This window comes from Mus caroli, unplaced genomic scaffold, assembly GCF_978045245.1.
Source record: "Mus caroli unplaced genomic scaffold, Mus_caroli_1 scaffold_20, whole genome shotgun sequence".
NCBI classification, from domain to species: Eukaryota; Metazoa; Chordata; class Mammalia; order Rodentia; family Muridae; genus Mus; species Mus caroli.
This window is the reverse complement of record NW_028227275.1, coordinates 23,125,624-23,140,102: the sequence shown is the minus strand read 5'-3', so window position 1 is coordinate 23,140,102 and position 14,479 is coordinate 23,125,624. Positions and strand designations below refer to the sequence as shown.

General features: G+C 39.7%; 1 protein-coding gene across 7 annotated transcripts in view; it reads right to left on the bottom strand.

The window, feature by feature from the left end:
• Window positions 1-14,236, bottom strand: part of LOC110285597 (protein FRA10AC1 homolog) — a 35,510-nt gene extending 21,274 nt beyond the window's left edge. For 2 of the 7 annotated variants that reach the window (XM_085833859.1, XM_021151865.3), the window contains exons 1-7: window positions 14,049-14,181; window positions 11,884-11,997; window positions 9,760-9,855; window positions 9,584-9,629; window positions 5,804-5,880; window positions 4,570-4,653; window positions 3,557-3,641 (exon numbers count right to left, since the gene is read on the bottom strand). In XM_085833859.1, the coding sequence (XP_085689985.1) occupies window positions 3,557-3,641; window positions 4,570-4,653; window positions 5,804-5,880; window positions 9,584-9,629; window positions 9,760-9,855; window positions 11,884-11,960 (465 nt within the window). In that variant the 5' untranslated portion in view covers window positions 11,961-11,997; window positions 14,049-14,181. Of the gene's footprint in view, window positions 1-3,556; window positions 3,642-4,569; window positions 4,654-5,803; window positions 5,881-9,583; window positions 9,630-9,759; window positions 9,856-11,883; window positions 11,998-13,559; window positions 13,658-14,048 lie in introns of those variants that run through there. The other 5 variants (XM_085833864.1, XM_085833863.1, XM_085833860.1 and 2 more) reach the window with 5 other exon arrangements.
• Between the last annotated feature and the right edge of the window lie 243 nt (window positions 14,237-14,479).

Genomic DNA, 14,479 nt, shown 5'->3' with positions numbered 1-14,479 from the left:
CCAGCAAAACTCTCAATTACCATAAATGGAGAAACAAAGATATTCCATGACAAAACCAAATTTACACAATATCTTTCCACAAATCCAGCCCTAAAAAGGATAATAGATGGAAAACTTCAACACAAGGAGGGAAACTACACCCTAGAAAAAGCAAGAAAGTAATCTTCTTTCAACAAACCCAAAAGAAGAGAGCCACACAATCATAAAAATACCATCACACATAACAGGAAGCAACAATCACTATTCCTCAATATCTCTTAACATCAATGGACTCTATTCCTCAATTTAAAAAAAAAAATAGAATAACAGACTGGATACGTAAACAGGATCCAGCATTTTGTTGCTCACAGAAAACTCACCTCAGTGTCAAAGACAGACACTACCTCAGAGTAAAGGACTGAAAAACAATTTTCCAAGCAAATGGTCCCAAGAAACAAGCTGGAGTAGCCATTCTAATATCAAATAAAATCAACTTTCAACCAAACGTTATCAAAAAGGATAAGGAAGGACATTTCATCAAAGAAAAATCTACCAAGAACTCTCAATTCTGACGATTTATGCTCCAAATGCCAGGGCACTCACATTCATAAAAGAAACTTTAGTAAAGTTCAAAGGACACATTGCACCTCACACAATAATAGTGGGAGACTTAAACATCCCACTGTCATCAATGGTCAGATCATAGAAACACAAACTAAACAGAGACACACTGAAAATAACAGAAGTTATGGACCAAATGGTTTTAACGGGTATCTATAGAACATTTCATCCTAAAACAAAAGAATATACCTTCTTCTTAGCACCTCATGATACCTTCTCCAAAATTGACCATATAATTGGTCACTAAACAGGTCTCAACAGATACAAGATTAAAAGAGTCCCATGCATCCTATCAGATCACCACAGGCTAAGGCTGGTCTTCAATAGCAATAAAAGCAACAGAAAGCCCACATATACATGGAAGCTGAACAATGCACTACTCAATGATCACTTGGTCAAGGAAGAAATAAAGAAATTAAAGACTTTAGAATTTAATGAAAATAAAGGCACAAAATACTCAAACTTACGGGACACAATGAAAGCACTGGTAAGAGGAAAACTCATAACTTGAGTGCCTCCAAAAAGAAACTGGAGAGAGCATACACTAGAAGTTTAACAGCAACCTGAATGCTCTAGAACAGAAAGAAGCAAATTCACCCAAGAGGAGTAGATGGCAGGAAATAATCAAACTCAGGGCTGAAATCAACCAAGTGGAAACAAACAGAACTATCCAAAGATCAACAAAACTGGGAGCTAGTTCTTTGAGAAAATCAAAAGATAGATTGAACCTTAGTCACACTAACCAGAGGGCACAGAGACAGTATTCAAATTAACAAAATCAGAAATGAAAAGGGAGATATAACATCAGAAGCCCAGGATATTTAAAAAAAATCATCAGATCCTACTACAAAAGCCTATACTCAATAAAACTGGAAAATCTGGATGAAATGAACAACTTTCTAGACAGATACCGAGTACCAGAGTTAAATCAGGATCAGATAAACCACCTAAACAGTCCCATAACCCCTAAACAAATAGAAGCAGTCTTTAAAAGTCTCCTAACCAAAAAAAGCCCAGGACCAGATGGGTTTTGTGCAGAATTCTATCAGACCTTCAAAGAAGACCTAATACCAATACTCTTCAAACTATTCCACAAAGTAGAAACAGAAGGAACACTACCCAGTTCATTCAGTTAAGCTGTGTATTCTCCCTTGAAGATGGAACAGTTTCTGTCTAACCAGAAACTTGTCACAATTTCCTTTCATAGAGAACTTCATAAGAGATTTTCTTCTACTTCTATCATGTTTAATATTCTAAATAGATTTTTAAAACTGGAAAAAAAAAAAGACAGTCACACGAGTGCATGCACATAAGAGAGCCAGAAGAGTGTCTGAGGTGCCTAACTCACCCTTACCTATTCTTTGAAGCAAGTTCTCTCTCTGACCCTCGGGCTTGCAATTTTGCTGGGAGTGGGCGCTAGGATAGAGGCTAGCAAGTCCTAGAGATCCTCCTATCTCTGACTACATCCAGGCTGTTACAACAGAGTGTGTGTGTGTGTGTGTGTGTGTGTGTGTGTGTGTATGTGTGTATTTACATATGTGTGGTTGCCTGCCTTGTTACATGGGTGCTGAAATCCAAACTCTCGTCCTCAGGTCCTTATGACTCCTCAGCAAGCACTCCTAACCACTGAGCCATCTTTCCAGCTCCCTGACTCTAGTAGTGTTTTTAAAATGGAGACTTTGAACACTCTTGTGAATTATCTGTTCTCCTTAGCTAGACTACATTTTTTTTTTGAGACAGTATGTCCCTCAAAACTTGCTCTGCAGCCTCAGCTGGTCATGACTTCACAATCCTGCTACTGCCTCAAGTGCTGAGACCACAGGTATACACCATCACACCCATCTAGACTGCAGCCATAGAGGGTGCAGTCCAGTTCCAATAAATACTGGAGTGTATCATTTAAAAAAAAATCCATGGCTGGCAATCAATCTACTTTGCCACATGGCCCTAGAAAGGTATTTCAGACTTGGTTTACTGTCTAGTAATTACAAGCAACTCCACCCAGGTGGTTGTGCTGACTCCAGACTAGTTACTATGGTAATTCGCTGGTACAGACAAGGGCTATGCAATAGCATTCACAACTAGTTTGTAAGGAACTGAGAAGTCTTTGGTCTACCGCAACCACATAGATTTGTATCAGGAATATGCAAGGTAATTATTGCTACTGTCTGTACAGAACTAGAAAACAACTCACAAACTAAAGAAATCAAAATAAATAAAAAAAGAAATCCTTAGAATTTCTTTTAAAATAGTTGTTTATAAATGGATTTTTTTTCTTTTTTTTTTATTAGGTATTTTCCTCATTTACATTTCCAATGCTATCCCAAAAGTCCTCCATACCCTCCCCCATTTTTTTTTTTTTACTAGAATACAAATAGTCACTCAGTCCTTTTAACATTTCCAACTGAAGATCATCCATCCTTGGATTACCTTCTCTAGTTCCAATGGAAGTTGAGCTAGGAATAAAAATTGCTTTAATATTAACTAAAGATGTAATGTGGGAATGGGAATCTGCCACTACTAATTAGCATTGACTGAAAGTTAATTTTACCAAAATAGAAATATTTTGTAGAAAAAAAGTACATCTGCCACTCTATAAATGGCAATCAATCAAAAAACTGCTGATTTAAAGCATGATCTATGAAATGAGACATCATTCTAAAGTGTTTAATCACTAGGGGCTCAAGATGACAGTCCGGATGGAATCTAGTTACCAACTGTGTAATTTTAGCCTTTTATAGATGATCTCACAAACACAAAGCACTTGTCCTTCATAAATCCTATAGACCCTTTAAACCCCATGACCACAGAGGGTAAGTGGTCAAAATGATATTCAAAGTGCAGGATAACAGATTCAAATCAGTGCCAGGAAAGAGTAATGTGGGTCATGGTAGTTAATAAAAATTAATGCTGTAGTTGAACAAGAGTGCCAGCTATAAATATTCCTAAGGCATACCTTATTTTCTTTGTATCTACTGAGATCAGCTATGCAGTATTCCTTGAATAATTTATCATAGTATTTCTTTGCAAGTCTCTTCTCCCTAGATCCATAAAAAGTATGTATTATATATTCAGAAATCCAACCACAGTTTGTTACTTGGAAGAAATATCAAATAGGTGATACATATATGCTATAAATATTAATGCTAAGAGATGCCTGATATAGACAGATGTGATGACTGTCTAGAGATGACCTGTTAATGACGGCTCTCAGGGAGTGAGATGGAGAATTACTCGTCATTTATTACCCTCAGTGATGTCTGACTTTGAAAACCACTTTCATGTATTTTGTTTTTCCAAATTATTCAAAACATTTTAAAAGGAACATACAATTGCTTATTATAAAACAACAAACAGTAGCATAATTATTTTTGAAGACTAGGTCAAACAATTACAAGTTAATTAAATTACCAAAGATTACCCAAGGAAGCAAACCAGAATCAAGAGTCATAAATGTAGGTTTCTATCCTTCAGAAACTGTCTATGAAAGAGCTGAACACCTTGATAAATGATGATTAAGACAATGCATATTGGGGCTGGAGAGATGGCTCAGGGGTTAAGAGCATGTGTTGTTTTTCAAAAGACCTTAGTTCAGATCTGAGCACCCATGCTGGGTGGCTCACAACCTCCTGTAATTACAGATCTGGACAATCTGATGCCCTCCTCTCTCCTCTAAGAGTTCCTACACACACACACACACACACACACACACACACACACACATAGAATAAGAAAGACAAAACTATAACACTGTTCCATTAGATGCTATTGGCTAAAATCACCAAGCCTCAGACTGGCAAGACAGTCTAATTAGTAAAGGCTCCTGCCACCAATTCTGATGACCTGCGTTTCAGCCCTGAGCTCATGGTGAAAGAACAGAACCACTCTTCCAGGTTGTCCTCTGCCCTACACACACACACACACACACACACACACACACAAAGCAAATAAATAATCGAGTAAAATTACCAAGTCATATCTGCTTCATCCTCCTCATTCCAAAGGAATCTATGATTTTCTCGTATAACATCCAGATCTGTCTTATCATTTTCCCTAGAATATAAAAATTTTAATTTAATATAAAATTAAAATTAATCAAATTTAGGCTAAACATTGCTGAAATTTTTGAAAACTTGAATAAAAATATAAATAAAAGTATACTTCAATTTGGAAAGTTTGATATAAAAATATATTCAATATTTTCAGCAGCTACTTAAGAAAAACTTGCAAGAAAGGAGTGAGTTCCACAGAGAAGCAGATCCACTCAACTCTACAGCGGGTTAGTTATACAAATGGCGCTTTGTTGTCAAAGCAAGGGCACAGAAGCTCACCAGACTCTGAGTGAGGAAATGTGAGTGAGAACAAGTTTCAGAGTAGATCCGAGTAACGAGCTCTCAGTAATATGCGATGTTACATCATGTTACTAGCTTCCCGGGAAGACCAATAAAGGCAGGAGAAAAATAAAGATGCTCAGCTAGGAAGTGGAAGAAACATGAGCAGTATGGTCTCAGTGGACAGGGGAAGATAGAAATGGGGTAGCTAATTTAACTATTAAATTAAATAATAGTTAAATTCGTTAGGGCCCTACCTACTCAGATGGTAAATCAGAGAAGAATCCATGCAAGACAACAGCCTCGACATAGGAAGAATGTTCACGTGAAGTTTCCTGCTTGCCTTTTTTTTTTAAAATAACATGTTTACTTTTTTAGATTATGTTATTACATCACTTCTATCCTATCTTTTCTTCCTCCAACCCCTCTCAGATACCCTCTCCATTGCTCTCAAATTCCCGGCCACTTTTTCAATTGTACCAGGAAAGGTAGCCCTTAGGAAGGAAGTTTTCGGGTCAGACTCATCTCAGGTCATCTGAATCCTATGTCTAAGTGTCTGGTGTCCTCAGCAGTAGGACTTATCTTCAATGCCTAGGGAGCAACCAGGGGCAACGGCAATAGCCTATATTTGGGGAGTCTTTTGGACATTGCTTTAATTTTGCAAAAGCAATCCTGAACACTACAGTCTAAGTGTGTCGTCGTTTCAATGGTCTCATCAACAAGACACAAAGCATTGCTCACGTGTACTGCTCTTACCAGCATCACACCTGGTTCAATCATGAGGATGCTCCTGTCGCCAAGAAAGTTACAACAGGGCCTAGAAAATCATTTGTACTTGCCCTACCGTGCCATGTGAACTTGACAATACTTACCCCAACCGCTTAAAGTCCTCTCTTTTGCCACCATAGTACAAAATATAGTCGTTTACAAACTTGGTGTGCCTTTGATACTGAAATGCAAAACATTAAGGACTTCTGTAACTGTTCAGAAGTTGTTCCACTGTAACATACTACTAAATAAAAAGAAAGCATGGTATGAGTCTGTCTATCATTTTTAAAGGTGTAAATCATGTACAACAACCACACAGCAGACTTTCACTTTCTGCTGAAAACCTTTCAACATGTATTAATTAAAATGTTTGGAATCTTTTTCATGAATACATTATTCTTGGGATAAAAATATATAACCACCAGGGGAAAGAGGGAGCTTTCTAGTCTGCTTCTAGACTGCACACAGCTTTATTCTCTTATTCAGCCTAATAATAATCTTACAAATAAACTGCGGCTTCTAAATTAAAGATAAAAAATTAAAATTTATCTTCTACTGTTATACAATGTAATAATTAATAATAAAGTATATAAAAATAGGATATGTTTATAAAATTAAATCCCATGAACATTAAGGTTTCAAAAACAAAACACAAACATAAGAAGCCAGAGAGGGGCCGGTCAGATGGCTCAGCAGGTAAAAGCACTGACTGCTCTTCCGAAGGTCCTGAGTTCAAATCCTAGCAACCATATGGTGGCTCACAAACACCTATAATGAGATCTGACACCCTCTTCTGGTGTGTCTGAAGACTGCTACAGTCTTCAAACATAGTCTATAAATGTTTGGGCCAGAGTGAGTGGGGCCGAGCGGAGGGAGCAGGGTTGACCGGAGCAGAGGTCCTAAATTCAATTCTCAACAACCAGATGAAGGCTTACAAACATCTGTACAGTTATAGTGTGTACTCATATACATGAAATAAATAAATAAATCTGAAGAAGGAGGAGGAGCCGCCGCCGAAGAAGTCAGAGAGGAGGTGTAGTGGCTCACACCTAGCATACTAGCATTCAAGAGGTGGAGGCAGGAGGAGCAACAAGATTTCCTGGCCAGCCTGGGCCTTAGGGTAAGAGAGTGTCTCAAAAAGAAAAGAAAATGAAATAAATAAATCACAGTAAGATTTTTCTTTTCTTTTTAATATTCAGAGAATCTACACAACTATGTATATTTTTCATGCACAATAACAAGATATATGAACACCTGGTGTTCCTTTTAAAACCAAGGCAGCACGAACTCTCCATACTCAAGCACATGCAAAATGAACTGTCTCAACCTCACTGACCACACCCTTATAGACACAGTAATTTCCCTAATCACAGTGTATTCTAATTATTAATAATTAGAATTAGAGTACTTATTAATAAGAACATGAAATTGAGTGGGGAGGCAGACAAACACCTCAAGGCCTGGGTCTGAACTCTCCAACTACCACTAAATGGGCAAGCTGTTAAAAATGCTAATTTTTTTCTGTAAGGAGCTAGAAGACAAATTTTACAGGCTTCGCAGCCTAGTGGTTTCTGCCGTCACTGCTCAGCTCTGCTACTGTAACATGAGGCAGTCATAGGCAACAGGCAAGGCTGTGGTTAACACAACTTCTCCTTGAGCAAAAACACGGATGGCAGTGAGAGTTTGGCTTCCAGAAGGGGTAGACAAAAACCTATTCCTCCTCCCTACTCTTTAAACTAACAAGTCCCACTTTGGGCATTCTATATAACAACAAATTCAAGCCTTTCAGCCTGTGAAAGACGGGGGTTCAAAGGCTCACCAGGGACTGCCCTTGTATTGAACTACATTCATTCCCCAGGCTCTTTTTCTTTTTCTTTTCTTTTTTTTTTTTTTTTTTTTTTTTTGCCTCATCTACCCCAGACTTGGTGGTGAGGCTAGCAACTTAAAAACACCAACAGACGCAGACTGAAACAATTACAACTCTAAAAGACTACTGTGGTGGACTGAATAGGTGTGGCCCCCATATATTCGTGGTTTGAATGCTTGACCATAGAGAGTGGCACAATTAGGAGGTGTGCCTTGCTGGAGGAGATGTAGCCTTGTTGGACAAGGTGTGTCACTATGTAGGTGGGCTTTGAGGTCTCCTATGCTCAAGCTGGACCCAGTCTGGAAGACATTCTCCTCCTGGTTGTTTGTGGGAGATCAATCCCCTTCTGCTTCCCAAGGATCAAGATGTAGAAGTTAGCTGGGCAGTGATGGCGCACTAGCTGGGCAGTGATGGCGCACACCTTTAATCCCAGTACTTGGGAGGCAGAGGCAGGTAGATTTCTGAGTTCAAGGCCAGTCTGGTCTACAGAGTGAGTTCCAGGACAGCCAGAGCTACATAGAGAAACCCTGTTGGGGGAGGGGGGCAGATGTAAAGCTCTCAGCTCCTCCAGCACCAAGGCTCCCTGGATGCTGCCATGATTCTACCAAAATGATAATGGACTGAACCTCTAGAACTGTAAGCCAACCCCAATTAAATATTTTCCTTTTATAAGATTTGCCTTGGTCATGTTGTCCCTTCACTATGAAACCTTAACTAAGATAGCCACTAACATTTTGGTTTTTGGGTTTGGTTAGTTGGTTGTTTTGGGTTTGTTTTTTTGTTTTTTGTTTTTTTTTTAGACAGGGTCACACTATGTAGCCTTGGCTGGCTTGGAGCTCACTATGTAGACCATGCTGGCCTCAAATTCAGACATCTGCCAGCCTCTGCCTTATGAATGCTGGGATTGAAAGCATGCACCACACCTAGCAAAATCACTAACTTTTAAGATGGTGACTACTCCTATAGCTAAACATATGCCCTACTTCCCAAAAATACTGGGGTTCTCTACCATCTCAGCCATGAGATCTCTCTACCATGACAGAAACGTATCATCTATATTTTTATTCTCACTAGGTGCACTAACACCCTCAATGAGAGTGTCAGAGAAGGAAGAACATATGTATAGATGTTTATGGGAGATAAGACCATTAAGCTAAGGTAAGCTTCCAATGGATTAGGAGGTAAGAGAGATTTAAAAAAAAAAATCTAGAACACAGTAACTTAAAGGAAAGGAATGAGGTGAAAATGCATCAGATGACTCCTCAGTCCTGACCTGGGAGTGAACACTCAGGTCTTGCCTGACCTCTCCTGTTCTCTAACATCCCGAGTAGTGGTGCATGACAGTCTAACTTACAGCTCAAGTCTTCAGTCATACCCGAGGAAAGAGCAACAGCACGCATAGATATGGCACTCAGACACACTTAATTTTTTTTTTGTTTTGTTTTGTTTTTTGTTTTTTGTTTTTCGAGACAGGGTTTCTCTGTATAGTCCTGGCTGTCCTGGAGCTCACTTTGTAGACCAGGCTGGCCTCGAACTCAGAAATCCGCCTGCCTCTGCCTCCCGAGTGCTGGGATTAAAGGCGTGCGCCACCACGCCCGGCTCAAGACACACTTAATTTTAAAACAGAAGTTTTGCAGAAAATTTAAAGTAGTCAAGAACCAGGTAGAAAAGGGATGAATTAAAATGATATTCAAGAAGACAAGAACAGTAAAGGGAAGTGAGGAAGCCTGACAAGAACAGGTGGGAACCCTTTTAAGTTCCTGGACTTTTAAAGTCTATTAATAGACCACAACTAGTATTTATTTCATTATTTTTACCTCTAGTTTTTCCTATATATTAGCAAAAAAGAATTACACCTGAAAATTCAAATCGTAAATTTCTATATCAATAATTACTAACCTGTAAAAATAAAACTAGTCTACTTAACTTGACAAGATTTTGATTTTTAAAAGTTAGAAAACATGGCTAACAAGCCAAATATTCTATTAGTTATGAAAATAGGACTATAAAAGGATACAGCATCCATAGCTATGAGATGAAACCTTCTATTTCTTGCTTCTTCCCTGTTTAAAAAAGAAAAGTTTAGGTAAATTCAAATGCCCATATTTTATTAACATAATGAAGTCCACAGGTTCTGAGATTATAAAAGAGCTCAACCCAAAGGCCGACCATCATAGCACCAAAGCACCACACCTGTCGAGCAAGTCTGCGGCAACTTGTTTATGGGCCACCTTTCCATGCCTTTCTTTTTGAAACGGTTTTGTAAGCAGCAACTCATCTTCGACTGTCCTGGTGTAGGAAAAAAAGAAAAAGTGTTAAAAGTTAATTTTTCTTGAAGGATGCTGTCTAACTCTTCCCATGTTTGTGACAGTTCGACAGGTATTCTGCCAGTGACCTCTGTCTCAGTTGTCTTAGGAAGGCAGAGCCTTGCTGGAGGAAGTGGATCACTGCAGATGGATTGACATTGTATAACCTGGCCTCACTTTATATCTGCTCTCGGCATCCTGACTGTAGACACAATGTGACCAGCTACTTCATGCTCCTGCCTCCATGTGTACCCCTTCTCACTGTACCCATTCTTAAATCTTGAAAAGCAAATCTTAAATCTTAAAGCAAATCTTTCAGTTTCTTCTTGTCAGGTAACAGGCTCACAACTAGAAAAGTAACTAACATGAAATAAGGACTTAACTTTAAAAGAGTCTCTGATCTTTAATGAAACATTTTGCTTCTTCATTTTATTTACTACTTATAAAATGGAAAAGATAAAAGAAAATGGCTAGTTCTAAGCAGCAGGTTCCTATTTCAGTCCCTGACTTGATCATTTACCACCCTAAGTTATTTACCTCTAAAGGAGAGATAATGAAAATTTAACAGGTAAAAAATATGTAAAGGAAAGTTTGACTATAGAGGACACTGACCACAGATGATCGGCCTTACTGATACAGATAAATAGAACCCTAGACCACAGTACCCAACTAAATCTGCTCAAATTCTATTCATAAACCATTTCTTTTGAGGGAGGATCCTCACTAGCCCAGGATGGCCCGAAATCACTACACAAGCAAGGATAAACCTGAATTCCTGATGCTCCTTAATCTGCCTCTAAAGGGCACGTGTCACTTTTCTTTGTTTTACACAGCACTGGGGACTGAACCTGGGCTTCCTATATCCTAGGCAAGCATTCCACTAACTTAGTTACCCCCCCCCCCCAGACCAGAAAGCCATGTTTCTTAATGAAAATCTAAAAAGAACACAGGGCTGGAGAGATGGCTCAGTGGTTAAGGGCACTGCCTGCTCTTCCAGAGGTTCTGAGTCCAATTTCCAGCAACTACATAGTGGCTCACAACAATCTGTAATAGGATCCAATGCCCTCTTCTGGTGTGTCTGAAGACAGTTACAGTGTACTCATATAAACAACATAAGTAAATCTTTTGAAAGAAAGAATGAAAGAAAGAAAGAAATCTAAAAAAACATACATTGCTATAATTATTACTATTCTTCTGTTATTGATAAAGACTGCCGATCTTATAAAATGTTCATTCCTAGTTAGTGATAATACATCAGTCTCACTATGAAATAATAAACCAACTTCTCTAAGTCCTGCTACTAAGAATCAAGCCCTCCTGTTACTATATACCATGACATTTCAAAGCACTGAAAGCTAAGAACAATGGCCTGAAACACAGCAATTTTGTGAAGATGTAGCCTCCAGCTGGACATGCAGTTCATACCTGGAACCCCAGCACTTTCAAAGCTAAACCAAGAAGATTGTGTCTTAGGACAGCCTGAACTAAATAATAAAACTGTCTCAGGAAACAAAAATGACAACAAAAAAATGTGAAGCCCAGGCTTTGTATGCTAGAGGATCTTGGTCTTGCCAACTCTGACCTGCTCATTCAAGTAAATATTCCAAGTGTTCTGAATTACAATTCATCCTCCACGAGCACCTCACTGGGAAGACAAACTAGCAAATAAGCCTCCTTTAAGCTGTGACATTTGCAGACACAAAGTCTTAACAAATGAAAAAGCAAACAACAACAACAAAACCCAAAACAAAAAGAACAAAACAAAAAAAAAAATGCAATAGAGAAATCTTTCCTTTACCCTCTATCCTTTTCAATAAACTCCTTCACAACAAAACTTCATTTTTCCCACAACTACCTCCAAACTGGAATCCATTTATTACAGTGCAATGACTAAACCCTCACTTGCTACAGTTGTTTCCATATGCAAAGTCAATCCAAACCCTTTCCATGATTTAGTTATACTTCATGTCCGTCTAGAAATAGTGTGAACTATGGATCAACAAAGACTTACTTTTTCCTCTTTTTGCTGGAGCCTCCGCCTTGCTCATCATCACTAAAATCAGAGTCATAGCCTCCATGCCCATGCATCTGCAAAGGAGTGCGAGGTCAGCTGTGCGGACCTGAGCTGCCAAATATTCAGAAAACACAGGACTGAGAGTTAAGTGATCTTAAACAGCCACAAGCTTTACAAGTCATGCTGGGCAGATCCTGGTCTATGGTCTACGCAGCCACCTAACACTTTCATCCCTTTGAAATAAGAAGACATACTTCAGAAATGTACAAATGTTTTCCACCTTTCGTTGCTGTTAAGGGACTAAGGACATTAGTCACTGGCCTTCCAGTGAAAGCTAAGCCTGGATGTTGCAAAGTGTCTCCATGCAAGGGTCAGCAGTGCATCACTTTTATTTGTGTCACACACCCCACACCCCCTAGAGATGTCTCAGCCACAGACAGACCACTGGAGGAAAATACAAATTATTGCCTAGTACTTCAACTATACCTCCTACATTGTAGCTATGCCTAACTGTGCAAATACCATTACATTTATCTACAGTAATAATTGCAACATGCTGTATACCTTCATAGTCTAGAAAGATACTAGTGTGGGGGCTGTCTGTAGTAGAGGTGTTTGATGGCTGTACCATTGTAGAAGCACACTCGCTGCTGTTTGAACAATGAAGGAGCTGCAGAAATGTATTTAAGTGTCTCTCTTATTAAGCATTGGGTGACTATATTATTACTTTGTCATAGACACAGTGATAAGCACTTTTATAAAGCTTATGATTTTTCAAGTTAAAATTAAGTACTTGCATTTTAGGAATGAAAATGTAGTTAAACTAATCTACTTGACTCTTAAGGCCCCAGTTTCAATCATCTCTTGGGAATATTAGGCACAACTTGCCAGAATTAGTGTTTGTAAACAGTACATTATCAACTGATTAAAATTTTTTTTCCTTAATTTTTAAGCATGAGTTTTATCTGAGGTCTCCTTAAACTAAGTTTCCTTACCCCTAGGTTTAGTCAGTCTTATTTTCAGATGGATATTCTTGGAATTGCTGAAAAGCTTCAGCTGTCAGTTGTGCCTGAAAAGGTATCTGACTCCAGCATTACACAGAGTTTGAAACACACATGAGCAAGGGTATAGATGATTTTACTACTGTATATCATCAATAGTCAACTCCTGCAGCTGAAAGGAGCCAGTCCAGGTCAAGTGATAATATTCTTCAGCTTTGGTATTTGTGTCAGAAGTGTACAGAATTTGTAACACACATTAATAGGGGTAAAGGTGGGTTGCAATCTTTATTGCTGAAAGGACCCAGTCCAGGTAAAGAGACATTAACTTTAGCATCTGTGTTGGCAAGTACAGCTAGGACAGCCAGAATCTGCGTTCTTGACTACCTTCTGTTTGTCATTCTATCTGTTAAATAAGGTAGCTATGTCAAATCATTAAATTCTGTGAGTCTCTGTAACTCCATTTTCAAACTTGGACGTGTGAGTATATACCTCTTTTCCTTATCCCACCAAATGCTAAAGAGAAGGCAACAGCCAAGCTTTGGAGACATAGGTTTGCAGGTCACAGTTCTTCCTGACCGGCATCTATCATTACCTTATACACCTAGACGTCACACCTTTTAGCAGATCTCATCAAGGCTATTCAAATTCTACTACCCCCTAATCCATCCTCACTTGCTTTATATGTTGATGGTGGAAAACCGCAGTGTGGAGCCTGGAGCAGTTGCAGAATCTAAGGTCTGGCTGGCACAGACGCTTCTCCCACTTCCCAACTTAAGTAAAGGTTAACATTGAGGTTATGTAAAGAAGCCCAGACCTCAAGCTTACATAGTTTGGGGACGGTACCTAGTACAGGAAAACCTGAAATATGAACTAATAGATCATCTTGACCCCCTCATTCCCGACACCTCTTCTCTGCTCCGACGCCACATTTCTTTTTATCTCGGGCAGCTTCATCCATCCCTTGAGCTATCTTAACCCAGTAGCTTCACTAAAAAGCTCTCACTCAAATCATGCTACCAACTGACTGGAATTAAGGAAATCTCGAGAATGGGGCATCTGCTGCCTCCCAAATCTGTCAAAATAAAAATGAGACCCAACTACTAAGAACCAGTTTCAAAGTCCTCTCTGAGACCAAACACGCCCACGGCCCTCCTTACACACCCCTTCCCTTCCGCTCCTCTCTGTCTGGCAAGTTCGCCCCCAAGAGTCCTGACAGCTGCAGCGACGAGCCACGGCCTCAGCGAGCCGCTGCAGGTCCGCGCCGGTCCTCCAGAGCCACGCAGCGCCGCCGCCCGCGCCACTGCCACCGCGCGCTGCACGCCTGGCCCTACGGGTACCGGCTGGGAACCGCTTCCGGCCCCGCTCAGAGGCGTGTCACATCGATAAGACACCGTTCTCCGGCGCGCCGACTCTGTGCTGCAGCCAGAATGGCTCGGGGGTAAACAAAGACGGCGGAAGAAAAGGCCCGGAAGAGGAAGCAGAGGCTCCCTGCTTTGGTCCCTCATTTTTCCTTTGGGCCATCTCCTTTTTCCTCTAGGGAATCCAATATGTAATACAATGTGGCACTGCCCAGCCCACGTCCTTCATTGGAA